Raw genomic sequence first — 26,268 nt, forward strand, 5'->3', positions numbered from 1 at the left:
GGATGTGAGAAAACTAGAACCTGTATGCACTGTTGGTGGGGATGTACGATGGTACGGCCACTGTGGAAAACAGCATAGTGGTTCCTCAAAAAATAGGAAAATTACCATATGATTCAGCAATCCCACTTCTGGGTACACTGCCAAAAGAACTGAAAGCAAGGTCTCATATTTACACACCCATATTCATAATGGTAATATCCACAATAGCTTAAATGTGGAAGCAATGCAAGTATCCATCAGTGGAGAATGGGATAAGCAAAATGTGGTATATACATACAATGGAATATTATTCAGCCTTAAAAAGAAAGCAAATTTTGGCACATGCTACAACATTGATGAATCTGGAAGACATGCTAAGTGAAATAAGCCAGTAATAAAAATCACTGGGTGATCCCACTTACATGAGATATTTAGAGAAGTTAAACTCATAGAAGCAGAAAGAAGAATGGGGGGATCCCTGGGTGGCGCAGCGGTTTAACACCTGCCTTTGGCCCAGGGCGCGATCCTGGAGACCCGGGATCGAGTCCCACATCAGGCTCCCGGTGCATGGAGCCTGCTTCTCCCTCTGCCTGTGTCTCTGCCTCTCTCTCTCTCTCACTGTGTGCCTATCATAAATAAATAAAATAAAAATAAAAAAATTTAAAAAAAAAAAAAAGAAAGAAGAATGGTATTGCCAGGGGCTGGGGGAAGAGGTGAATGGGGAGTTATTATTTAATGAGTATAGTTTCAGTTTTGCAAGATGAAAAGAGTTCTGGAGATGGGTGCACAACAATATAATGTACCGTCTTAATACCATTGGACCATATATTTAAAAATGGTTAAGATAGGGAAGCCTGGGTGGCTCAGTGGTTGAGCATCTACCTTTGGCTCAGGTCATGATTCAGGGTCCTGGGATCGAGTCCTGCATCGGGCTCCCTGCTCAGCGGGGAGTCTGCTTCTCCCTTTCCTCCCTGCTCATGCTCTTTCTTGCTATCTCTATTGCTCTCTCTGCCTCTCTCAAAAAAATAAATACAATCTTAATTTTTAAAAAATGAACAGTATTTTAGGTGAGCCATGATGAATGGGTAGGATTTTAACAGGAGAAAATGGAAGAAGGAATAGCCTAGAGATAGGGAACAGCAGTGGAAAACAATGAGGGGCTGGAAAGGACACGGTGTTCGAGTCATCCACGTGGCTGGAGCTTCTTGAGGAAAGAGGTGAAAACGATGAAGTGTGTGGGGTTGAGTGGTTAGGTCTAGCTTCATTCTCTTTCTCTACATCTTTCTTTTGCTCCACAGCCAAGGCTACTTGCACCAGGCCCGTTTTAAGATTGGAGACGCTTAAATGGCCTCCAGACCAACACTCTGGTATTCAACACTAACACCCTTCTTCCTAGTCTAACCTGTAGGAGGTATCTCAGTGCTCCTACCTCACCACCTGTTTTAAATCCATCCCCCTGATTGTGTCCCATTTGTCTAAGTAGACTTCTCTGGGCCCTGTGCTAAGTCCCTTGCCAATCTTCTCTCTGCTACTGGATTTACTCTTGACAACCTTTATATCCTGGTCACCTTCTCAACCCCACATTCCATGAAGGCCCTATTGCCAAACTAAACAATCAGATCTTCCTGGTACCAAAGGTTTGTGCAGACAATTGGGTGAAATCCACCCACATGCTAGAATGCCCTGATCTTTCATTTTGTATACGATGTAGGGATCACTCTCAGCCTTGAGGACGGTGCCTTCCCTGGAAGCATCTACAGCTGGATTAGTTCATCCTGTGCCTGCCCTATGTAGATGTTGGCCCCTTCCTGAAAAACCACCTTGCTAAAATAAAGGCTATGCCAGTCCAGATTTGGAATCTGTGACAGAGGTCATTGGTGGAGAGCCTTAAATGCTAAACCCAAAGAGTTTGTACTTAGTAGGGAAAGCCAGCAAGGTCACACAATCAGTTACAGATTAAACTGATACCAAGTGTGGGATGGACCGGAGAAGAATATGTGGGTGGGGTATAATACCAATTTCCTTAGTCTTTCCACATGAACTCCATTTCCATTTTTAGGCTATGTAGCACAACATCATCGTTACCTGTCTCAGTGTTATGGGACATTTAATATACTATTCTATGTAGCTAATATGCCGTCTAATTAGGGTGCTCCACCATCCCAGTTTACTTGGGATGGTCCTAGTTTTTCTACTGATAGTCCCATATCCTGCAAATTTCCTTAGTCCTAGTGAAACTGGGACAGTTGGCCACCCAAGTCTGGGCAAACCCAGATAGTTGGTCATCCTACATGTGAAGCACTTAGAATCCTAAGAAGTGGCCAGGACTGTCTTGTATGTTTGAGGAACCTGTGCACTTTACAGCTGCTCAATAAAATGTTGCCATCCGTGAGACCACTGGCCAGAATTAGGATACAATGCATAGCCATCATCATGAGCTCCCCCGAAGCTCCACACCAGTACTCACTGGGGCTTCTGAATACCTTCACCTTCACCTGAAACTACATAGTCTTACAGAGTAAGTCTGTAACTTGCTGAGTAAGAGAGCTAGGTTGCTTTGACTCCCCAAGAATCACCTTTTTAAAAATAACAGTCCTACACTCAAAAATATTTTTTTCCATTTTATTTTTATTGTAGGGATACCTGAAGCTAAATCTTCTTGAAATCTATTTTTTCATCTCACTGTACTTATACATCTTGTATGCCAGAAGCTTCCCCTCCAATCATCTCTCTCTGACTTGAAACCCAACTCATGTAAGGTACTATCTTTTTGCTACCATTCTCCTCTTTGCTCACCTCCCCTCCAACACACACATACACGTTATTGATTACATCACAACATTTCAAGTACTGAGTCATGATTGCATTAAATTTAGTCAACATTTTAAAATATATCTTCCGTCAGGGTGCCTTGGTGGCTCAGTCTTTTGAGTCTGACTTTTTTTTGTTTTGTTTTGTTTTGTTTTGTTTTGAGAGTCTGACTTTTGATTTTGACTTCTGGCTTCACGCTCAGCATGGAATCTGCTAATGGATTCTCTCCCTCTCCCTCTGCACACTCCCACTCTACTCATGCCCTCTCTCTCTAAAATAAAATACAGCCTCTGAATACAAGACATTTATTTGTATTTTACTTTATGCCTGATTATGCTGCATTTGGTAAACAGGTGGAACAAGTTTCAAAGATTAAAAATAAAACAGACCACCTACTTTCCAGAACAGTCGTTTTAGAATGAAGTTTTTCTGGGCTGCTACTTTGAGTTCCATAATTAAACAAAGTATCTTCTGCAAAGTATTGTCTTTAAGAAAAAGTTCAGATTTAAGTTGACTGAAGTGCTTAATTTTCTCCTCAGATCTACAGAAACACAAGAAAAAACTTCCATGTAAAAAAATGATAAGAAATAGCAGTTGAGAAATATCAATGATTTTGACAAGTTCGTAAAACTTTGTTACTAATGGAATTTTAATATAGTTTTGTGCTTCTAGCTTTACTACTCATTAGTAATGAACCTTGCTTTCCCCAGATTGAACTGTTTATTACTCTCCAGACATATTTTCCCTCATGCCCCTTTACTCAAGCTGTATCCACCATATCAGGAATTCTCCCAGTGTCTCTAGGAAACTTGTCCCTCTTTCATAGCCTAGCTCAGAGTTTGTTCACATACCATTTACCATACTGCAGGGACCATATGTAATACTATTTGCTTAATATTTTTTCTTTAACTCACTTTTTGTGTGTGCATAGAGTAGTTTATTTATCTAAGATTTTACTTAAGAGAGAGAGAGCAAGCATACACACAAGCAGTGAGGAGAGGCAAATGGAGAGGGAGAGAGTCTCAAGTCAACTGGAGCTGACCAGTGATCCCAGGGGACCCTGAGATCATGTGACCTGAGCTGAAACCAAGAGTCAGACACTTAACCAACTGAGCCACCCAGGTGCCCCGGGAACCAGTATCATGTGCCATAAATAGCAGATAACTATAAAAATGGCATGGAAGCAACACAATTCTGAGTTGCACCACATTCTAAGCCTGAGGCCTGCTCTCTCTTTGACAAAAAGGCAGCTGAGCGTGTGTTAGAGACCTGCCACTTTTGGCACCAAGCTGAGAGGTTCTCCCTAATGAGATTGGACTAGTTGGAAAAGGAATTACTTTTCCACTATGGAATTCAAAGTTATTTCCTGCCATGTTAGAGTACCAAATGTATTCATCCCTTCTCACTGACCCGTGTGTGTTCCACAATTCAGGAAAAGCTAGCTTTGCTGAAAAGAGAAATACTTTCCCCTTAAAGCTTTCCCTAATTCCTCCATGAATGGGGAACCTCTACTGTAGCACTTTTTCCACACTTCTTATATATCACGCTAATCCTCTTTTGCCCCATTGTCGTGATTTGTGTGTTTGTCCTGCATACTTTTCATGGACTGGCTCATTCAGTCCTTCTAAGGGGGCAGAGCTGGGAATTACTGTTGCATTTATAGGATATTAGAAATGTTAAGTAACCTGTAAGCAGGGTGCAGGGGCGCCTGGCTGTCTCAGTTGATAGAGTGTGTGATTCTTGATCTCAGAGTCATGAGTTCAAGCCCCACATTAGGCATGGAGCCTACGTTAAAAAAATAGAAAGAAAAGAAGGGTGTGAAGTAATGATAGGAGAGATATTTCATGTTTTGTGTAGGTTGATGGAAACTTCCTAGAATTTCCAACTTGAATTAAAAATATTCTTGCTACGTACTCCATAAACCTTGATACTGACCATTTATCCCAATACTAGTATCTGGAATCTTGGCTCTTGCCCACTACCTCCCCCTTAATCTAAAAAAATCTAAGATGTTCTCCTCTATCCAATCAATGAGCCTCTCTTATTAACAAAAACATTAAGACTTCCTGAAAAAGAGTCTCTTTTCTACTGGAGACCCTGGAAGAGAAATGATCATTAAGAATTCAATGATACAGTCACAGAGGCAGAGAAACATGATTATTAAACATGGGGATCAGACAGGCTATAGAGTTCTAGATCTGCCTCTATTCAGCTGAGTAATTACCATGGGCAAGTTACCTAGTCTATCTGTGCCTCAATTTCCTCAGCTGTAAAATGGAGAGGATGATAGTACCTAATCCGTTGTTTTGATACTTTAGTATGTGTGTAGCGCACAGTATTTAATAAATAGCTTCTAAATAAAATAGGAATGAGCTTTGAGATCCCACATCCCTATACATCCACTTCTAATTACATTCCCATTTCACTTAAACAATAACTATAAAATTCCTCTATTCTCTGAGAACTCCAAAAATAGCAGAAATGTAGTTTTCAGAAACTGATGAGCTTAGGAAAGCACAAGCTGAGAAAGAATACCAGCAGATTTACCTTCAAACTGACTTTCCTATTTTTCCTATTAATCAGCAATTTGCTGCAATCCATATAGAAACAATTTTTTATCTCTTGGCACCTGTGATAATAGACTATAATACCAAACTTTTCTTTCAAGAAGACTAAAACAAGTACCTGGGTGGCTCAGGCAGTTAAGCATCTGACTTTGGCCTGGATCATGGTCTCAGGGTCCTGGGATGGAGCCCAGAGGTAAGCTCCAAGCTCAGCAAGAGCCTGGGCTCTGGCCCTTCCTCTGCCCTTCCCTCTGCTCTTGCATCTGCTCGCTCTCTCTCTCAAATAAAATCTTTTTTTTTTAAATTAAAAATAAATTAAAGGAGCACCTAGGTGACTCCATGCTTGAGCATCTACCTTGGGCTCAGGTCGTGATTCTGGGGTCCTGGGACTGAGTCTTGCATCAGGCTCCCTGCAGGAAGCCTGCTTCTCCCTTTGCCTGTATCTCTGCCTCTGTGTCTCTCATGAATAAATAAATAAATACTTTAAAAAAAAACCTAAAAATAAAATTTTAAAATAAATTTTTAAAAAATTTCATAAGAAAAAAATACACTAATCTCTTTATACTAAAAATCAATTTAGGGGCTCCTGGGTGGCTTAGTCAGTTGAGCATCTGCCTTTGGCTCGGGGAATAGTCTTGGGGTACTGGGACAGAGCCTTGTATTGGGCTCTCTGCTCAGTGGGGAGAGTCTGCTTCTCCCTCTCCCTTTGTGTTCTCCCTCTCTCTCTCTTTCTCTCTTTCAAATAAATGAATCCTCTAAAAAAATAAAAATCAATTCACACATAAGTTGAGGTCTCACATACATCAAAAATACAAGTTAGATTCAAGAGTCTATATTTCAGGATCAGTGGCTCAGTGGTTTAGCGCCTGTCTTCTAACCAGGGCGTGATCCTGGAGATCCGGGATCGAGTCCTACATCAGGATCCCTGCATGGAGCCTGCTTCTCCCTCTGCCTGTGTCTCTGCCTCTCTCTGTGTCTCTCATGAATAAATAAATAAAATCTTTTTTAAAAAGTCTTTATTTCTATACGGAAGTCATATACAGTTGCAGTTTCTTTGACTATTCAGAGAATATTTTTACATAGATGATAAACTTTATTTGGCTAATTTAAATAATAAAAAATATAGTGCCAGAAGACTCCATTTATAATTCGATTTCGGAATAAGGGGAAGTTTTACGTTATTTTTAATGGATATTTTATATTCTCATCAGCTAGGAAACATAAATTCACCCAAATAGTGTGGAAAGAAGGATTCTGGATCTAATGATAAGCTCTATTTTTCCAGTATTTTTCATTTTTCTGGGTATTTTATATAAATAATACATTCATATAATGCTTTACAGCTGGAAAAGGCTTATCATATGTTATCTCAGAAGCATTGTGTATATGATCACAGTGGTCCCTATCCATGCATGTGAGGTTACAGAACTCACATTGGTGACAGACTTCTAATTTGAAAACCCAAAGAGTATTTACTCCTTTTAAACTGAAGGTCCCCCCCAAAAGAAAATAAATAAGTAAATAAACAAACAAACAAACTGAAGGTCCCTTGCGGGCACAGACTTGTCTTGTATATCTTGTACATATTACTGCATTCCTTGCAGTGCATTTTAAATCACTGCATCTTAAATATGTTGCCTTCAGGAATTAACTATGCAAGAAATATGCTTTCCCTGAGTCAAGCTAGTAGAACTTGAGTAGAAGCTAGTTGAACTTGAGTCAAGCTAGTTCCCTGAGTAGAACTCTCCTTTCTGACCTCTAAGGATAAATTTCAAGTCACACACATATACAAAGTTAAAGCCTATTTTATTATCCAGTTAGTTTAAAAATCACTTTAAATAAGCACTAAAGTTAAAACTGAAACTTTTTAGAGTAAACATGAAAACATATAGAAAGTATTTCTTTAATATATGTAGAAATTCTAAGCTATTTATATTACCATCTTTAAGAAAAAAGAAATCACATTGTTATTTAACCCCTACATACCTCAGAACATATCTCAAACATTTTCTTATAAAATGATCATTATTACATCCAATAAAATTATCAATACTTCTCTGGTATTGGCTAATATCCCATCCATACTTAAATATCCTCTATTGTCTTAAAAATGTCTTTTTTGGGATCCCTGGGTGGCGCGGCGGTTTGGCGCCTGCCTTTGGCCCAGGGCGCGATCCTGGAGACCGGGATCGAATCCCACGTCGGGCTCCCGGTGCATGGAGCCTGCTTCTCCCTCTGCCTATGTCTCTGCCTCTCTCTCTCTCTCTCTCTCTCTCTCTCTCTCTCTCTCTCTGTCTCTCTGTGACTATCATAAATAAAATAAAAAAAAATTTTAAATGTCTTTTTTACTTTTGTCTTTTAAAGTCAAGATTAGGGTGCCTGGGTGGCTTAGCCAGTTAAGCATCTGCCTTCCCACTCAGCTCATGGTCTTGGGATCCTGGACTTAAGCCCTGCGTTGGCCTCCCTGCTCAGCAGAGAGCCTGCTTCTCCCTCTCCCTCTGCCCCTTCCCCTGCTCATGCGTGCTCTCTCTCTCTTTCTCTCTCTGTCAAATAAATAAATGAAATCTAGAAACAAAAACAAAATATAAATAAGATACTTATTATATTTGCTTATTATGTCTCTTAAGTCTTTAAAATTTTTTATTAAGGAATTTTTTAAACATACACAAAAATGGAAAAAATTGAAAATAAATCTCATGTATATACCACCTACATCCAAAAATCTTTAACATTTTGCCAGTCTTGTGTTATCTATTCCCTTACTTACACACACACACACACACACACACACACTCCTGTTTTAAAATCGAAAGAAAATATACATAATATAAAATTTACCATTGTAACCATTTTTAGGTATACAACTCAGTGGTATTAAGTTCATTCACAATGTTGTGCAACCATCACTACTATCCATTTCCAGAACTTTTTCTTCTTCCCAAACAGAAACTGTATCTGATTAACAGTAGGTCCCCATTCCCCTCTCCTCTCAGCCTCTAGTAACCTCTGCTTTATTTTCTGTTTCTATGAATTTGCCTATTCTCAGTACCTCTTATAAGTGGAATTATACAATATTTGTCCTTTTATGTCTGGCTTATTTCACTTGGCATAATTTCTTTAAGGTTCATCCATGTTGTCACACAAGACATGACTTCATTTTCAAGGCTAACATACCCACACTTTTAAGTCAGATTCAAGTTTAATTGTTTTAATAATTTATTCATTCATTCTATAAAGGCAGCCTACTATGTGCCAGTGACCAAGGTACAGTCCCGGCCCTTAAGGAGCATAGTGTATAATAGGGCAGCACATAATCAAACAAGCAATCATAAGACAGACTGTTTTTTATTTAAACTTTTTTTTTATTTTTTATTTATTCATAGAGACACACACACAGAGAGAGAGAGAGAGGCAGAGACACAGGCAGAGGGAGAAGCAGGCTCCATGCAGGGAGCCCGATGTGGGACTCGATCCCGGGTCTCCAGGATCACACCCCGGGCTGCAGGCGGCGCTAAACCGCTGCGCCACCGGGGCTGCCCAAGACAGACTGTTAAAAGCTACAAGATGGTAAGCACAGGATGTTGTGAAGGGGCCCTCTTTTTTTTTTTTTAAGATTCTATTTATTTATTAATGAGAGGGAGAGAGAGAGAGAGAGAGAGAGAGAGAGAGAGAGAGAGAGAGAGAAAGAAGCAGGCTCCCACAGGGAGCCCGACATGGGACTCGATCCTGGAACTCTGGCATCACACCCTGAGCCAAAGGCAGATGCTCAACCATTGAGCCACCCAGGCGACCCAGAGGGGGCCCCTCTTAATGCAGTTTTGAGAACAATTTTTAGGGAAAGGGATAGTAAGCTAAGACTTGACAAGCTGAAGTCATTCATGAAGAAGAAGAGTAGAGAATAGGCTTCAGAATAGAGGAAAAAAACAAAACAAAAAGTGCACTTTCTGAGAACTGCAAGATCATTTGGATCAGGAGCATAGGGCAGGAGATGAGGGGACACAACAGTTGAAGATGGAGAAATGAAAATAGACATCAGGGGATCCCTGGGTGGCGCAGCGGTTTAGCGCCTGCCTTTGGCCCAGGGCGCGATCCTGGAGACCCAGGATCGAATCCCACGTCGGGCTCCCAGTGCATGGAGCCTGCTTCTCCTTTCACCTGTGTCTCTGCCTCTCTCTCTCTCTCTCTCTCTCTGTGTGTGTGTGTGTGTGTGTGTGTGACTATCATAAATAAATAAAAATTTTTAAAGAAAAGAAAATAGACATCAGGAGTATCTTTATAGCTGTTGTAGAGTTTAGACCTCCTGAGGGCAATGGGGAGCCATTCAGAGGCTTTAAAGCAGGGAGTTACATGATCAGATTTGTGCTTCCAAAAGATTTCTTTGTTGTTATAGAGAATGGTTTAGACAGGGTCAAGAGTGGAGGCAGAGGCCAGCTAGGAAAATCCTACAGGAGCTCAGAACAAAGGTAATTGGACTGAGCATGTGACAGTGGAAAGAAGTAGATGTTATCCAGATACATTAGAGAAGAAAAATGAATCCCACAGTGATTGACTGGATGTGGGGGGAGAGGGAGCAGGGGAGGTTATGAAGCAAGAGAGGAGGTAAAGATGACATCCAGGACTCTGGCTTAGGTGACGTGGGGACAAGGACAGCAGGCCCCGTGTTAGGAAACACAAGAGGAAGGTCAGGTCACAGAAGGAAGATGCTGAGTTCTGTTTTGAATATGCTGACTTGAAGGTTCTTGTAAGACCTATAAGAGGTGATGTCCAGTGGGTAGTTATGTTTGCAGACCTAAAATTCAGGGCAGAGAGTTGCAGCAGAGGTATAAATGTGATGGGCAGCAACACATGGAGTTATGAGAGACAAGAGGAGAGAACAGCCCCCATGTGGCTCTGGCATGTCATCGCTCCTTACCTATATGGCTTCTGACTTCCAGGTGCAGAACCGAGCTCACTAACGTATAGGGGATCTTGTAAAAGAGTAGCTTTCTAAAAGAGGGAGGGAAAGCAGGAATAAGTTAAAGTTTTTGTTTACTGAAAATCAATTTCTCCTGTTTTTAGTGAATACCATGTATCCATTCTTTAATCCCTTCTATATATGCGATTTGTTTATGTAAATAATACCACAGGGCATTTCTTTTCCTTATATAGTTTTTAAAAAGTGTTAAACATGACATTCGCTCATTATAAAATAAAATCATCTATCAAAATCAAACAGTACAAAAATGCCTAAACTAAAAGATAAAAGTTCTCTGTCTCTCCCTTCCCCTCCATCCCACTAGTCAAAGTACCTCACTTATACACCCGAAACTAATATGATACTGTATATTACTTATACTGGAATTAAAAATAACAATAACAACAAAGTACCTTACTATATTATTATCAGCTCAGTTTATATCCTTTTAGGCATATAAAACCATATTAATTATAACATACATCTATAATATATATACATATTAGGTGACATGTTTTATAATACATATTTAATACTACCTAAATTACATCACATATATGAATCTGGAATTTTTTTCCTTACTTAATATATGATAGACGGGCAGTTTCCATGTCTCTGTATATAGGTTTACTTTTATCTTTTTAATGATTACCTAGTATTCCGTAATAGAGATTATACAAAAGTTTTGTTAACTATTCTCCTATTAATAAGGTTATTTTTTCCTTAGATCTTTAGTGTTTCCTTTTTTCATTCATTCTAGGTCCCCAAAATAATGAGTTGATAGTGTTCAGCAAGTTCCCTAAATAATCTTTTTTTTTTATGTTGTGGCCTAAGAGGTCAGAAAGAATTTCTGAAATGTTGCTGATTTACAACTCCAAACAAACTTAGCTCTGTCTTATTCCTTAATATCAGAGCAGGATGGTGGGTGGGTGGGCAGGGGGAAAGTATGTGCTTTTCCTCACTATTTTTGTTTTTTACAATCTGTTTCTTTAAGTAGGCTCATTGCTGGAGCTCATCATGGGGCTTGAACTCACAACCCTGAGATCAAGACCTAAGCTGATATCAAGAGTTGTAAGGTTAACCGGCTGAGCCACACAGGCACCCCTATTTTTGCTTTTTAAAGTAAGCTCTATACTCAGCACGGGGCTTGAATTCATGACCCCGAGATCAAGAGTTGCCTGCTTTACCAACTGAGCCAGCCAGACGTCCTTGTTCTGACTGCTTTTGTCATTGCTTTTAGTTTTAAAAAAGCTGTCTTTTTCCCCCCTCTCTAAATATTTATATTTACTGGGGTCCTGGGTGGCTCAGTCAGTTAAGCATCCAACTCTTGCTCTCAGCTCAAGTCTTTTTTTTTTAGGACTTTTATTTATTTATTCATGAGAGGCACACAGAGACAGGCAGAGACATAAGCAGAGAGAGAAGCAGGCTCCTCATGGTGAGCCCAGTGTGGGACTCAAACCCAGGACCCCAGCATCATGACCTGAGCCAAAGGCAGATGCTCAATCACTGAGCCACCCAGGTGCCCCCTCAGCCTCATGTGAACCTACTTAAAAAAAAATGTTTATGTTTACTTTAAATCTAGAATTTTAATTTGGGGGTACTCCTTGGTTATTTAGCTTTCTAGTACCTATCTTCACAATATGTGAAGGGCAAAAAATTGCCACATATTAGTTTTGTAGAATTTGAGATACTAAAGAATTCAGATTTAATTACTGTTGATAAAAGTTAGAGATAAAATGAGTTCTGAAGGAGACTTGGCTCTTTGGAAACCCTTAAAATCAAAGTGAGTGCTAATCTCTCACTGGTTGGTTTAGGTTTACCTGAAAATATAGAGAGAGTTAAGATGCCCATTCCTTTTTCCCAGTAACATTTCCTTACTTCAATGTGAATGATCATTCTGGATCTCAAAGTACAAGAGATCAGTCAGCCAAGATAAATCTGACCTACCTTCAGGAGATGATTTTTTTTTAATTTCCTAAAACTTACGAAGGCATCAGCAAGAATGGCCAAAGTGATCAACATGATGATAGAATTAGTGTCACAAAAAAGTCACAAATTCTAAAATGTTTTTATTGAATAATATCTTATTTTTATGAGAATTTCAAATGCAAACCTGATTCATCATTTATGTATGAAATATCTGCTTATCCATTTTCCATCATTCAAGGGATAGAACATTATTATTTTTTAAGGTGGAGGAGGGGAGAGGAAAAGAGAGAGAATCTTAAGCAGGCTTCATGCCTAGCCCAGAGCCCAACAGGGGGGCTCAGTCTCACAACCTGAGATCAGGACCTGAGCCAAAATCAAGAGTTGGATGCTTAATGAACTGAGCCACCAAGGCACCCCAGAATGTTAATTTTTTTAAAGATTTTATTTATTTACTTGTTTGTGAGACAGAAGGACAGGGAGGGGCAGTTAGAGAGGGAAAAGAGACTCCTCGCTAAGCTCCATCCCAGGACCCTGGGATCATGACCTGAGCCAAAGGCAGATGCTCAACCAACTGAGCCACCCAGGTGCCCCCCAGAACAGCATTTTTTAATGATAGTATCTACCAATTCAAAGATAACTCCCATCCACCCAGGTTTATTTCAGTGGAAAAAAATCAGACTATCTAGATTCAAACCTCAGCTCCATTCTAGTTGTGCAATCTTGCATATATCTAATTTCTTGGTGCCTTAATTTCCTCATCTATGAAATGAGAGTAACAGTCCTACCTCCTGGGGTTGTTGTGCAGATTAAGTGAGTTAATATACGGAAACCATCAAAACAGATCCTAACTGTTAATACATGTCAGTTATTGTTATTGCTTTTATTATCAGAAGGGCTATGATTTTGCCTATCTGACTTACCCCAACCATGCCTCTCCTGCAGAATTAAAGAGTATCACTACACTTATATGATAAGCACTGGCAACAAATCACTGAATTCTACTATTCCAGAAACCCAACATTGCACTGTACATTAACAACTTAAAATTTAAATTAAAAAAATAATAATTGTTTAAAATAAATGAAAATAAACATGTTGCAATTCATCTTTTTCATTCACTATCATTACACCAATAACCCTTAACCACCATATTAAAAAAGAATAAAAAATAAAAGTAGTACTAAAACCAGGAGTTAGTCAAGTCAGGGAAACATATAAAGTCATTTTGAAATATTTAAATAGATTAAGTTTTTGATTTTTCTATTAGAACATATGTGGCCTCCTTTTAATGGACCAGGGTTTCCCCTCTATGATTTGTTTACATTCTTAATTTGGAAAAAGCAGTTTAAAAATTTAGGAGCACCTAGCTGGCTCAGTTGGTAGAGCATATGACTCTTGATCTTGGGGTTGCAAATTCAAGCCCCACACTGGGTGTAGAGATTACCTAAAATCTTAAAAAAAAATAAAAATAAAAATTTAAGGAGGAATTTTGAACATTTGACATTTAAATATTAATCATTTTGAACTGTGCCATGAGAAAAAAAAAGAGTTGTCTTGAAATCTGTCAATTTTTAGACATATATGAAACCTCCTGCTTCCTGAGCTTCTTCTGAGTGAAAGAGCCTTTCATATTTCTTAACATTATTAACATAATAATGTTAGTGATAGATCAGTGATAAAAATTATACATCATTGAAGATAATTGAAAAGGATCATGTTATTCAGGTAATAAGTTACTTACTTTGAAACTCATCCTGGTATAATAAAAAGATCCCTAAATGAGAGTTCTGACTCTGCCCTTAAACCCACTATATAATCTTGAGTAAATCACCTAACATATTCAGTTTCTTCATTTATAGAATAAGGTACTTAGACTAGGTAATCTCTATAAAATTATCTGCTCCTATAGCAATGATTCCCATTAACCTACTTTCAATAGTGCAGCTAAGAAATAGAGACATAAAAAAAAAAAGAAATAGAGACATATTGACAATGTTGAACTTTATCTGAGCTCCTTGCTCTCTGAAAGCAGGAATGGTTGAGAAATCACGCCAGCCAACTGAAAAAGACCACCCTCCTCACAAATATTCCAAGATAATATCTCCATTCTTTTCCATAATTCCCAGGAGGCTTCCTTATTTACCCATCTCTAGAAAAACCCTGGTCCATCTCCTTTTCTTTAAGACACTCCTTAATAATGAGCATTTTCCTTCTTGCAATAGCCTGAATAAAATCAAATCCTTACTTGTCTTTCATATTATTACATTTCAAGGCTAAATTTTCAAAATGGAAATTTTGGAAAGCAGAAAAGACATGTTTGCTTTAAAAAAGAATACTCCAGCCAGGGGCATAGGGAGGGCGCAGCTGGCTAAGCAGCCAACTCTTGGTTTGGGCTCAGGTCAATCCTCTGGCTCCTGGCTCCTGGCCAGCTTCAGGATTCTCTTTCTCCCTCTGCCCTTCCTTCCCTCCCCAACGCACCCCCCACCCTCAAAATGCTCTCACTCTCTTTCTCTAAAATAAATAAATAAATCTGAAAAAATAAAATCACTGCAGCCAAAGTTAATTTATGAGTGCACTTACTATAATATAATTGTTCCATGAACTTTTTAAGTGCAGAAATATTGATGAGGTTGTGGAAATAACATACAAATGAAGTTCTGAAGCCTTCTGCTCTAGGTTCGGCTTGTTCTGTAAAGGGGAGGCCAGCGAGGAATTTCCTAAGTAAAACTCATTTCCGTTCTCATTGCACTTGAAAGGGATTTCACTCAGAGAACCTCTGTGATCTGGAAGTCCCTTGGGTTCTTTTGTGTTGGTTGTGCAAGATGGCAAGCTGACAGCCCTTCCAGGGGCTGCTGTGGATGGACAGCTCCTCCTGGAGGGGGTAGGTAAGGGTCGGAAGGCACTTGGGCCATGAAGAGACAGCTTCCCGAGGTCTGAAGGGGCACAGAAGGTTGAGTCCTTGGATGGTGTGCTGCTCGCCTGGTGGCATCTGTCAGGTAGAATTTAGCATTAAACATAATATTCAGACTTTAAAGAAAGGAACAAAGAGAATCCAGTGACCCAACTGCAGCAGTTTAAGACTCTGAAAGTAAATACATGTCTTCACATAAAAGGAATGCTTAGTAAGAGAAGGGAGTGATTTAATCTCACTTGCTTACCCACTGACCTAGTGGACATACAGTACAATTCCTCTTTATACTTTCCTGCTTTCAGAAATAAAACTGTAGACAGCTTAGGTGGCCCAGCGGTTAAGCGCCTGCCTTCAGCCCAAGGCGTGATCCTGGAGTCCCAGGATGGAGTCCCACATCGGCCTCCCTGCATGGAGCCTGGTTCTCCTTCTGCCCCCCCCCCATGAATAAATAAATAAAATCTTTAAAAAAGAAAAAAAAGAAAGAAAACTGTACCCAGTGTCATCTAAAGCACTTTCTGTATCCGAAGTATTGTGCTTGTCCTCCACAGAACCCCAGTATTTCTAATGAAAGAACTTTTCATTCTGCATTTGAAACCTGACTCTTCTTTCACTGTGCATTTTTCAAATGGACCTTGTAAAGAAAAGACTATTCATATGGAGATATGAAGTGAGTTTTTTTTTAATGGTGTTTTCTTTGGTTCACATCTTGCTAACACTCCTCTCATTTTTCTAGTGTCATTCCAATAGCATCAGCACACTTTTCAGAGTCAGTCCTGTGTTCTCCCCTCACCTTCCCAGCTCTCCACCTCACCCTGACCATTTCTCTCTGCTGCAAGTGGTAGAGGCTAAGAAGTTACAGGGTCTGATGAGAGCCAAGTTCCAATCTTGGCTCTGCCACTCAGTGGTTATGTGACTTTGGTTGACCCAAGCTTCAATCTCCTAATTTTAAAATAGAAACCAATAAGGGGGGCAGCCTGGGTGGCTCAGCGGTTTAGCACTTGCCTTCAGACCAGGGCATGATCCTGGAGATCCGGGATCGAGTCCTACATCGGGCTCTTTGCATGGAGCCTGCTTCTCCCTCTGCCTGTGTCTCTGCCTCTCTATGTGTGTGTCTCTCATGAATAAATAAATAAAAATCCCAAAGGTTAAATGACCTGAAGCGCTCTAATCAGGATGGCGAGTCGCCCTCCTCTCGGCCCGCCCCCCAGCTTTCCGGTGCTCTCTAGAATCCCTCTGTACTCTTCTCAGCCCCAGCCATCACTGATCAGCTTTGTCACTGTAGGTTAGTTTGAATTTTCTGTAATTACCTAAAAGTGGAATCCTACCACGTGAATACTTTTTTGTCTTCTTTCACTCATCGTAATTATTTGGAGACTCATCCCTGCGTGTATCACTGATTTCTTTGTTAATTGCTAAATGGTAGCCCACTAAGCGGATATACCATAATTTAAATAAACATTTGAGATTTCAGTTTTTGGCTATTAGAAATAAAGCTGTTAAAAACAAAAATAAATAAATAAATAAATAAATAAATAAATAAATAAATAAATATCTTAAAAAAGAAAGAAAGAGAGAAGAAAGAAAGAAAGAAAGAAAGAAAGAAAGAAAGAAAGAAAAGAAAAGAAAGAAAGAGAGAGAAAGGAAAGAAAGAAAGAAACCGCGTTAAGGGGCACTCGGGCAGTGGGCACCTGGGTGGCTCAGTCAATTAAGCATCTGCCTTTGTGTCAGATGATGATCCCAGGATACTGGGATCAAGCCCTGAGTCCAGGCTCCCTGCCCAGTGGGGAATCTGCTTCTCTGTCTCCCTTTGCCCCTACCCCAGTTTGACCTCTCTCCCTCTCTCTCAAATAAATAAATAAAATCTTTTTAAAAATAGGAACCAATAATAGCATCAATCTCAAAAAGTTTCTGGAGGATTAAATAAGAAAACACATGCAATGTGTATGTAGCACTGAAAACACTCAACAGGTGCTACCTTTTAATATTATCCTATAATGCCTTGGATTGCTAGTTTATTATTTTATAGGAAAATATGTTATCTCCCTTATGAGATTAGAATCTTCTTGAAAGCAGAAAGCCACTTTGTTTTTATTAGTCCTTACATTAATTTTAAACAAGTATAAAATTCACTCAGTATATCTACAGTAGTGTGAACTGAGTTGAGTTCTGACCCTCAGCCCCCTCCCCTCAATGTTGCAGGTGCATGTGTGCACACACACACACATCAAGTGGCTACCCCAGTTTGCTCATCCAGGTTCCATCCCCCTTAAACAGCCACCCCTTGCCAAACCCTCAGGCTTTAGGATATGCACACTGGCATCGTGGTCCCAAAATTTGATCTGGAAAGGAAAGCATAAGAGCACCCCTTCCTTCCTGCACCCTTCTTGCCCTGTGGATTAACACATGGTGTGGCCAGATTTTAAACACACAACTTAACAAATTACTGTGTAACTCACAACCCAGTATGCTGCTCAGTAATTATCTTACCCTATTTTTTTATAGGATTCTAGTACTATGTAATAGTATTATCAAGTGTCTAAGAATATAAGATGCTTGGGATGCCTGGGTGGCTCAGTGGTTGAACATCTGCCTTTGGCTCAGGGTATAATCCTGGGATCCCGGGATCCTGGGATTGAGTGCCGCATCAGGCTTCCTGTGGGGTGTCTGCGTCTCCCTCTGCCTATCTCTCATGAATAAATAAATAAAATCTTAAAAAAAATAATGTAAGATGCTCACACTAAGTATTTTCAGGTAAATGAATATGTCCAGCTCAGACATGGATGATACATACTCCAGTCCTCTTTTTAAAGAGATGATTTTTCTTTATTCCTTCCAATCACATATTTTAAATATTTTTCTATGGAAATTGAAGAGCGTTAAATAACCAGTATGTAGATTGGGCTACATAATGTTATAAAATTATATTAAAATGTTCATTTTAGGCACAATCTGTGTTTCATATAAAAGCTCAGCAAAATGGTTTCAGGTAGTTACAGAAAATCTCACTTGAAGTGACTATTATTGATTCAATTATATGAAAAATCTATTATTTTGGAGAGATAAAAAGGATTTCTAAAAAGGATTGCCTTTTTGGCAGCATAAATGAAAATACCATGGAAATCATAGCTTCACCAGTTCAGCAAGCAACTCATAAAATTAAACTGTATTCTTTATTTGAAATTCAGTAATACCCATCTTTATTAAAGAGTAGAGTAATCAGTAGAGTCTGATTAAAGAGTAGTTTGTTACTAAGCAAGAGTTCTAGAAACTCAAATTTGCATACATGTCAACTTCATATTTACAGAACTAAGTTGCTAAAAGTCAAGAGTTTTTCAAATGAGTTGTGTATCTCTAGGGAGAGCCCAGCCACATTGGAGGAAGAGATGAGGGAAGTAGGAAAGAGAACTCCAAAATCAAAAGTATGTACAAATCACTTTTTCTTTTTTTTTCCCCCTCTGCATCAAAGACAGATAAACTCCTTGAGGCTAAAAATGTTCAGGTCACAGTCAAAAAAGCAACAGGCAAAATGGAAGAAACAGCTTCACAAAAATCTGTAAGGTGCAAGTTCAGCTAAGAATGAAAAGTACATGCATGCTAGCATATTGATACTCTAACAAGAAATGAAGAAAAGTGGTAAATTAGAAAAACTTAGTATTTAAGAAATTCTTAAAAAGGATAAGAAAGAAGTTAAATGAATATGAAATGGAGAGTTTAGTTTTCACAAAGAGCTTAGAAACCTATCACATTGAAATAGATGTTCAGGGGCGCCTGGGTAGCTCAGTAGGTGAGTGTCTGCCTTGGGTTCAGGTCATGATCCCAGGGTCCTGGGACTGAGCCCTGCAGCAGGCTCCCTGCTTGGTGGGGAAGCTGCTTCTCCCTCTCCTCCCCACTCATGCTCTCTCTCACTATCTCTGTCTCCCTCAAATAAATAAAATCTTTAAAAAAAAAAAAAAAACAGATGGGGACTCCTGGGTGGCTCAGCAGTTGGGCATGCGACTCTTGATCTCAGAGTTGTGAGTTCAGGCCCCACTTTGGGTGTGGAGCATACTTAAAAATGAAATAAAATGAAAAATAAAGAATACATTCCAATTCAGAAGATATAAAAAAATACCACATGGAACTTTTAGGAAGAAAAATACACTACGACAACCAAAAATTTAAAAATTCACTGAATGATCTCAGTAAACAGTATGGAAATGACAGAAGAAAAAGTCATTGAATTTGAAGATAGATGAACAGATGTTATCCGATCTGAACAACACAGAAAGTAAAGATTGAAGAAAAACATGAACAGAATTTCAAGGGACTGTTTGACAATATGAAAGGTCTAATATTCATGTCTTTAGAGTCCCAGAAAGAAAGGAGGCAAAGTGGAGTGCAAAAAAATATTTGAAGGACTAATGGCCAAAAACTATCCAAATTTGGCAAAAGAAAAACTTACAGATTCAAGAAACTCAGTGAATCCCCAAAAGATAAACTCAAAGAATTCCACACCAGATGCATCATAATCAACCTGCTGAAAATAATAAAGGAAACTAAGAGATACTAAGAACCAAATGACAGTACATGTCAAAATACATGTGTTCAGCTAAAGTATATTTTACAGAAAAACCTATGGCTGTTTTTAACTCTGAATCCTGTTTAAGTGCTATGGAGAATTTTTTTTAAAAAATCAGGCAGTCAACTGCTATATGCATTCTCTTCAAGATTTTTACTTGCAGAAAAAAAAAAGATTTTTACTTGCATTCAGAGTGAGAGAGGTGGGGTGATGTGTACTTACTCCATCTTGACCAGAATCAAAACCTTAATTAATTTTATTACATCAAACTTAAAATTCTCTTCAGTAAAAGCTAATCGATAGCTGACAAAATGGAAGGAGATATTTTTAATATCTAAAACCAACAAGCAGATTCATAGATAGGATGAACAAAGCAGTTCAGCTACTGAATATCGATCCCAGGGAAATTTTCAGACAGGTCCATGAAGGGAGAAAGGAGGAAGGAAAAGAAAGACGAAGAGAGTGACGCAGGAGAAGAATGAATATTGATTCTACCCCGATGCTCAATAAATGTATTTTTATATTTTTATAAGTGTATAATTGAGCAGGAAATGTTAATAATGATAAACTATGAGCAAATTATGTATACAAGAGTATATATATGTAATGTTTTCAGAGCCAGTTTTGAGAATGATGAAGACATAGACTTATAAAGATAGTTTAAAAAAAATAGTTTTTAGAGGCCTTGAATCCTTTCTCTTGAGTCTTTTTTCTGCATCTATTTAAGATGTTATTTATTTATTTAAGAGAGAGAGCGCACAAGCAGGGCTGGGGGGAGAGGCAAAGGGAGAGGGTGAAGCAGACTCCCCACTGAGCAGAGAGCCTGACACAGGGCTTGATCCCCAGACCCTGAGATCATGACCTGAGCCAAAGGCAGACGCTTCACCTACTGAGCCACCCAGGCGTCCCTCTCTTGAGTTTCTAAATGTTCTGGACTCATGTACTTACATATATAGTATATTTACATAAACACAGGACTGGTCCTCTAATACAACTGTAACAACCTATTTTGCAAGAAATTCTTAGAAAATTAATATTAAGTGGCGCCTGGGTCACTCAGTGGTTGAGCATCTGTCTTGGGCTCAGGTCATGGTCCCAGGGCCCTGGGATCGAGTCCTGCATCGGGCTCCCCGCAGGGAGCCTACTTCTCCCTCTGCCTATGTCTCTGCCTCTCTCTGTCTTCCATGAATAAATAAATAAAATCTTTTTAAAAAGAACATTAATAATAAAAAAGAAAATCTAGATGCTACCTCATGCCAAGTTATTGCACAATAGCATTTGTATTTTTTAAATACAGTAGTGTCATTAGTGTTAAAAAGAGGAAAGTTATTCTGTCCTAAGTCTTCATCGGGGATTCTGAGGATGCCAAATAAATTATTGCTCAGTGGCTGACTTACTGATAATCAACAATAACAAAAGAGCTAAGTTTTAGTAGGGACTAAGTGCCACACAGAGTTTAAGCACTTTACATGTGCATGATTGAGCCCTCACATATCATCCCTCTGAGAAAGGTGCTATCATGAGCTTCATCCTACCCCTGGGGAGCGAAGCCTGGGAAGGTTAAAGAGCCCAAGGCAGAATCAGGATGCAGAATCAGCCAGTGTGGCCACAGAGCCTGCATGCTTATGTGCTACATGGAGAGAAATAGCACAGCTCCCTTTTTCTCTTTTCTATCCAGAAGTGCTCCTCTTTCGAGAAAAATATAAGGTACGCATTCTTGGTTTCCCCTCCCTTCTACTTTGCTAATGGTGACAGCTAAGCACAGCACATTCTCGTTTCATTAGGATTGTCAGCTCTACTTCCATTTATTAAACTGCTCAGTCTCTACAAAAGCTCATCCTCCTACTTGCCATGTGTTGTGGTTAGAAATTCTACTTTTAAATTTTTACTAGCCAGATATCGGTGGAGGCTACAAATAAATGTAAAGTCAGATCAGAATCCACCCTGGTGGGTACCGAGCCTGGCAGACCTGGACTGAGGGCAGAACATTATCACTGTTTCTTTTCCTCATGGATTATTCAAGGTGAACTCAATTAAATTTATATAAATCTTCCTCTGTACCAACACTGTAAAAGTGTTCTATTGATCTCAGCCTTCTTCTCTGCTTCTTTACACTCTCAAGCAATAGGCAGCCTTTTTTTTCCCCCTGACGGTTTAGGAAACTCTTAAGTAGGTCACAATACTCTATTTCTACTTGAAATATCTACTTGGGTTTTCTCCTGTAAAATGCAGATGAGAACCTGGAACTATACCCTAATGAAGAGCTACACGAAGGACAGAGAAACCTAAATACTGAATCTCATTATCAGAGATCACTAGTCGGTTTTCTGTCCCTTAGGTGTCAAAAGACCTGTTGTTTACTATTACCCTGAAAAGTAATCATACTTATGTAAGTCTGATGTCCCAAGATAACCGCATCCTTCTCATGACCTGCAGCTTCTCATAATTAGGCCTAAAACTTTACACCTCAGAGGTGTTTCAAAGCTCTGCACATGATAACATTCTTTAGTCCTCTAATTACTGTGTTCTGTCCTAGCCTGCCTTTTGTTTACGCTTTTGACTCATGTGTTTAATTAAGGAGAGGATAGTGTTAGAAAACTATGGGATGGATAGTAGACCTGATTCCCTCCTCACCCCCTTTCTTTGGAAACCACTCCTTCCCTCCACACATGGAATACACAGAAGCTGCTGTGTTTTTAAAGACTCTGACTTTCTGGCTATGGTGGATATTTTTCATCAGTGAGTGATTTATTCAAACCACGGCATCAGAGACCTTCCCAGGATTTTTAAATTCAATGCAAGAAAGTGTGAGAATTAACCTTTGTCTGGGGGTGGGAGTTGTAATGTGAATTTAAGACAGATGGTAACCTTGTTTGTTGCCCCATGGTATTGGGGTGTCTGGGTGGCTCAGTCGTTGAGCGTCTACCTTCAGCTCAGGTTATGATCCTGGGGTCCTGGGATCGAGCCCCACGTTGGGCTCCCTGCTGGATGAGGGTCTGCTTCTCCCTCTCCTTCTGCCCCTTCCCCCCATTCATGCGTGTGCTCTTTTTCTCTCTATCAAATAAATAAAATCTTTTTTAAAAAAAGAAAAGATATGGTATTCAGTGAGAAAAAATGAGCCTGATCCATCAATATCAGAGGATACAAAGTCCTATGCCCACTTAAATCCCCATTTCTAGCTCTGCCTCAATCTTAACTTCATTCTTACCATTCCTGCATTCTACTGTTGGGCTTCTATCTTTTGCTGATTTCACTCAGTGTTGAATATCTAAAACTGAATACAGAGCCCAGCAATTAAAGTGTGCCAGATTAAACAGGTAGGTAGGTAGATCCACATTTGTGTCTGTATTTATGTCTATTTCTGTATATATCTGTTGAATGAGTGTTGAATGACATGAGTGGGCCCAGTTATTCCAATACATTCCCCTTTTTAACCTACGTTGGACTTCTTTTACTTCTAACAAAGTTCTGACCTCCACAGGAACCTAAAACAACTACTGCAAGCATTATTTAGAAACCTCTTTTATTTTTCTACATTGGAAGAAAACAATGAGAATATCTGAGTGGTCTAGTGGACATTAATACGCCCAAATGTGAAATGAAGAAAATTGAGTCTGAGAGCATGTGGATGGCTACTAGTGGTATTGCTTTTCCCTCACCACTTCTAGTTATGAGGGCCGTGTTAGCAATTTCACTTAGTGTCCTGCGACAGCAGAGACTCCTCCTCCCAGAACTAATAAGTCACAGCACTTAAGGGCAACATTGGAAGTGCATCAACCCTGTAAAAGCATGCTTTCTTATGGCATGGATTTAGGTCAAATCATGCTTCCCCAAGCCTATATAATACAAGCCAGGCTAGGTTATAAAGAACATGATTAATCATTCAACAACTATTAAGCAGCCTGTGCCAGGCACTAGGCCAAGCACTAGAAATATATCCATGTGCAAAGAGTATCTCAGTCCCTGCCCTTGTGAGGCTTACATTCTAGTGGGAACACAGACAATAAGCTATAGAGATGTAATAACTGTTTATGAAAGTACGACATAAACAGAGAACTCTGAGACAACCTAGGTGTGTCTTTTGGAGGGTCAGATACTTCAGACAGGTGATCAGGCAAGACCAGTCTGAGATGTGGACATTTCAAGCTAAGACCTGAAGGATAAGAAAGATGAGCCATGTAAAAAGCAGTGTTAGGGGAGAAAGGAAGTGTAAAGGCCCTGAGGTGGAAAAAGCTTGAGGTGTTCTACCCAGTGTGGTGAACAAGGGGTGACATGACTTGAGATGAAGCTGGAGACATAAGCAGAGGTCAGGTCTTCCAGGGCCGTCTAGATGTGTAAAAAGTTTTATTTTCTAGGCAATGGGGTACTATTGAAATGTTTTAAGCAAAAAAAAAAAATGCTTTGGAAAAGATCATTTCAAGGTGAGAAATGGATTCAGATAGGGGTGGAGAGGCAGTGTGTTGGCTTGTTTGGGCTGCTATCAAAGCAGTCTGGCCACAGACTGGGTGGCTTATAAAAAAAAATGGGGGGGATCCCTGGGTTGCTCAGCGGTTTAGCACCTGCCTTTGGCCCAGGGTGTGATCCTAGAATCCGGGGATTGAGTCCCACGTCGGGCTCCCTGCATGGAGCCTGCTTCTCCCTCTGCCTGTGTCTCTGCCTCTCCCCCCACCCCCGTGTCTCTCATGAATAAATAAATAAAATCTTAAAAACAACAACAACAACCAGAAAATGTATTGCTCACAGTTTTCGAGGCTAGAAAGTCCAAGATCAGGATGCTAGTGTGGTCACCGTATGGTATGGACCCTCTCCCTGGCTCCTAGGCACTTCCTTCCTATTATGCCTTTACATGGTGGATGGGCTAGTGAGCTCTTTGGAGTCTCTTTTCTAAGAGCACTAATCTCAAAAATGAGATTTGTCTCCACCCCCAAGATTAAAGCACCTCCTGAAGGTTCACCTCCGAATTACCATCACTTTTGGGGGTTTGGATTTCAACATGGGAATTTGGGAGGGACACAAACATTCTTACCACAGCAGATACCAAGAGTAGAGATGGAGAGAGCAGTTAAGAGGTGTTGCAAACCCAGGTGAGAGGTGACAGTTGCTCACCACTAGAGGACTGACAGTGAAAGCAGAGAACAGTTGATGGATTATAGATATATTATGGTTGTAGAAGTCAGGAATCTCAATAATCCAGGAGTCGATTGACTGCTTAGCCCAAGATTTCCTGAACATGGGTAGCTAGCTCATCTAGGGAGCCACCAAAAACAGACTTCTGAGTCCTAGCCCTACAGCTTAGGGAGTCTGAGGTGGAGTCCAGAAGTCTGAACTTTCCATGAACTCTTGAGAGATCCTAACATGAGGCCAGACTTGAAAAAAAACATGGATATGTTCTGTATTCCAGGTGAGCTCTATTCCCAAACCCTGCTTTGGGCTATCTCCTCACACAGTCTAGCCAGCACGTACCTTAAGAGGTTGTACTCATCTCAAGGCAGTAACCACTCAATAGGAAGCAGCAATGAGTGTCCCAGATTCTGGCTTCCTGACAAGCAGGTTCAAGCCCCATAACCAGTCTGACCTCCAACAGTGGGAGTGCTTGGGGATATGAGCCCTGCTACTGAACGGACTCTCTAATCTTGTTTGGGATATTTCACTTTGTTGAGATTTTTTTTTTTTTCTAAAAGTGTGTATTTTTATCTTCTTGTAGTCATGAGCATAGGTCTAGTTGGGTCCTTCTGAGATTCACGGGGTCTTCATTATTATAGTCTGGAACTGGAGTTTGGTAAGTCACATTGGCCTAAAACAGCAGACTCCCAGAGGCTAAGGGGAGAGCGGGCTTTGCTGCCCCTCATTCCCTAAGATCTTCAATAGCTTCCCACCCTCAGTAAGCCACCAAAAATAAATACATATACCACATAAAACAGTTTGTGCCAACCAAAGGAAAAAAGAGTTTCCTAACGACCCCCCCCCCCCCGCTTTTGCTGCCCTCTTTTATAGAATCTCTTTTGTGAAAATTCTGGAACTATCACTGGCTCTAGGAAGGATTTGAAACCAATCCAAATTCCCTTCCATATATACTAGTGTAAAGATTAAAATTCTACCAGTTGTTTTTCTTTTCCTGTTTCAGGCCAGGATGGAGTGATAGGGACTAGATACACCCTCTCACCTGAAAAAAAAAAAAAAAAACTGGAAAAAGGTAAAAAATAAAAAATAAAAACCGCTTTTAAGACACTGGATATCGGACAATATAAGACAGTCATCTCGGAGAGGTGGGAAACAAACAAGGTGAGACCTAACACCTGCCCCAGCTTACTGCCTTTGAAGAAGTTTCCAAACCATAGGTAGTACAGAGGAAATAATAGATAATGATTATGGTGATGCTTTCCTGGGTGTATACATTGGACAAAATGTATCAAACTGTATACTGTGTTGTCAGTTGTACCTCAGTAAAATGAAATTCTAATAGAGCTTCTTTCCTTGAGCTTCTGGCTTCCATGCTGATTAGGATGGAAATCCCACCAAAGCGGGAACCATTTTAAAGTTGTTTTATTATTATTACCTTAAC

General features: G+C 39.7%; 1 protein-coding gene across 1 annotated transcript in view; it reads right to left on the minus strand.

Moving 5' to 3' along the window:
- The window catches only part of CUNH12orf56 (chromosome unknown C12orf56 homolog), an 88,601-nt gene that overhangs the window by 18,394 nt on the left and 43,939 nt on the right, over positions 1-26,268 (minus strand). The window contains exons 4-6 of the mRNA XM_055328439.1: positions 14,818-15,226; positions 10,267-10,340; positions 3,187-3,331 (exon numbers count right to left, since the gene is read on the minus strand). Coding sequence (XP_055184414.1) covers positions 3,187-3,331; positions 10,267-10,340; positions 14,818-15,226 — 628 coding nt within the window. The remainder of the gene's footprint in view (positions 1-3,186; positions 3,332-10,266; positions 10,341-14,817; positions 15,227-26,268) is intronic.

Source organism: Nyctereutes procyonoides, unplaced genomic scaffold (assembly GCF_905146905.1).
Source record: "Nyctereutes procyonoides isolate TBG_1078 unplaced genomic scaffold, NYPRO_anot_genome, whole genome shotgun sequence".
Taxonomy (NCBI): Eukaryota; Metazoa; Chordata; class Mammalia; order Carnivora; family Canidae; genus Nyctereutes; species Nyctereutes procyonoides.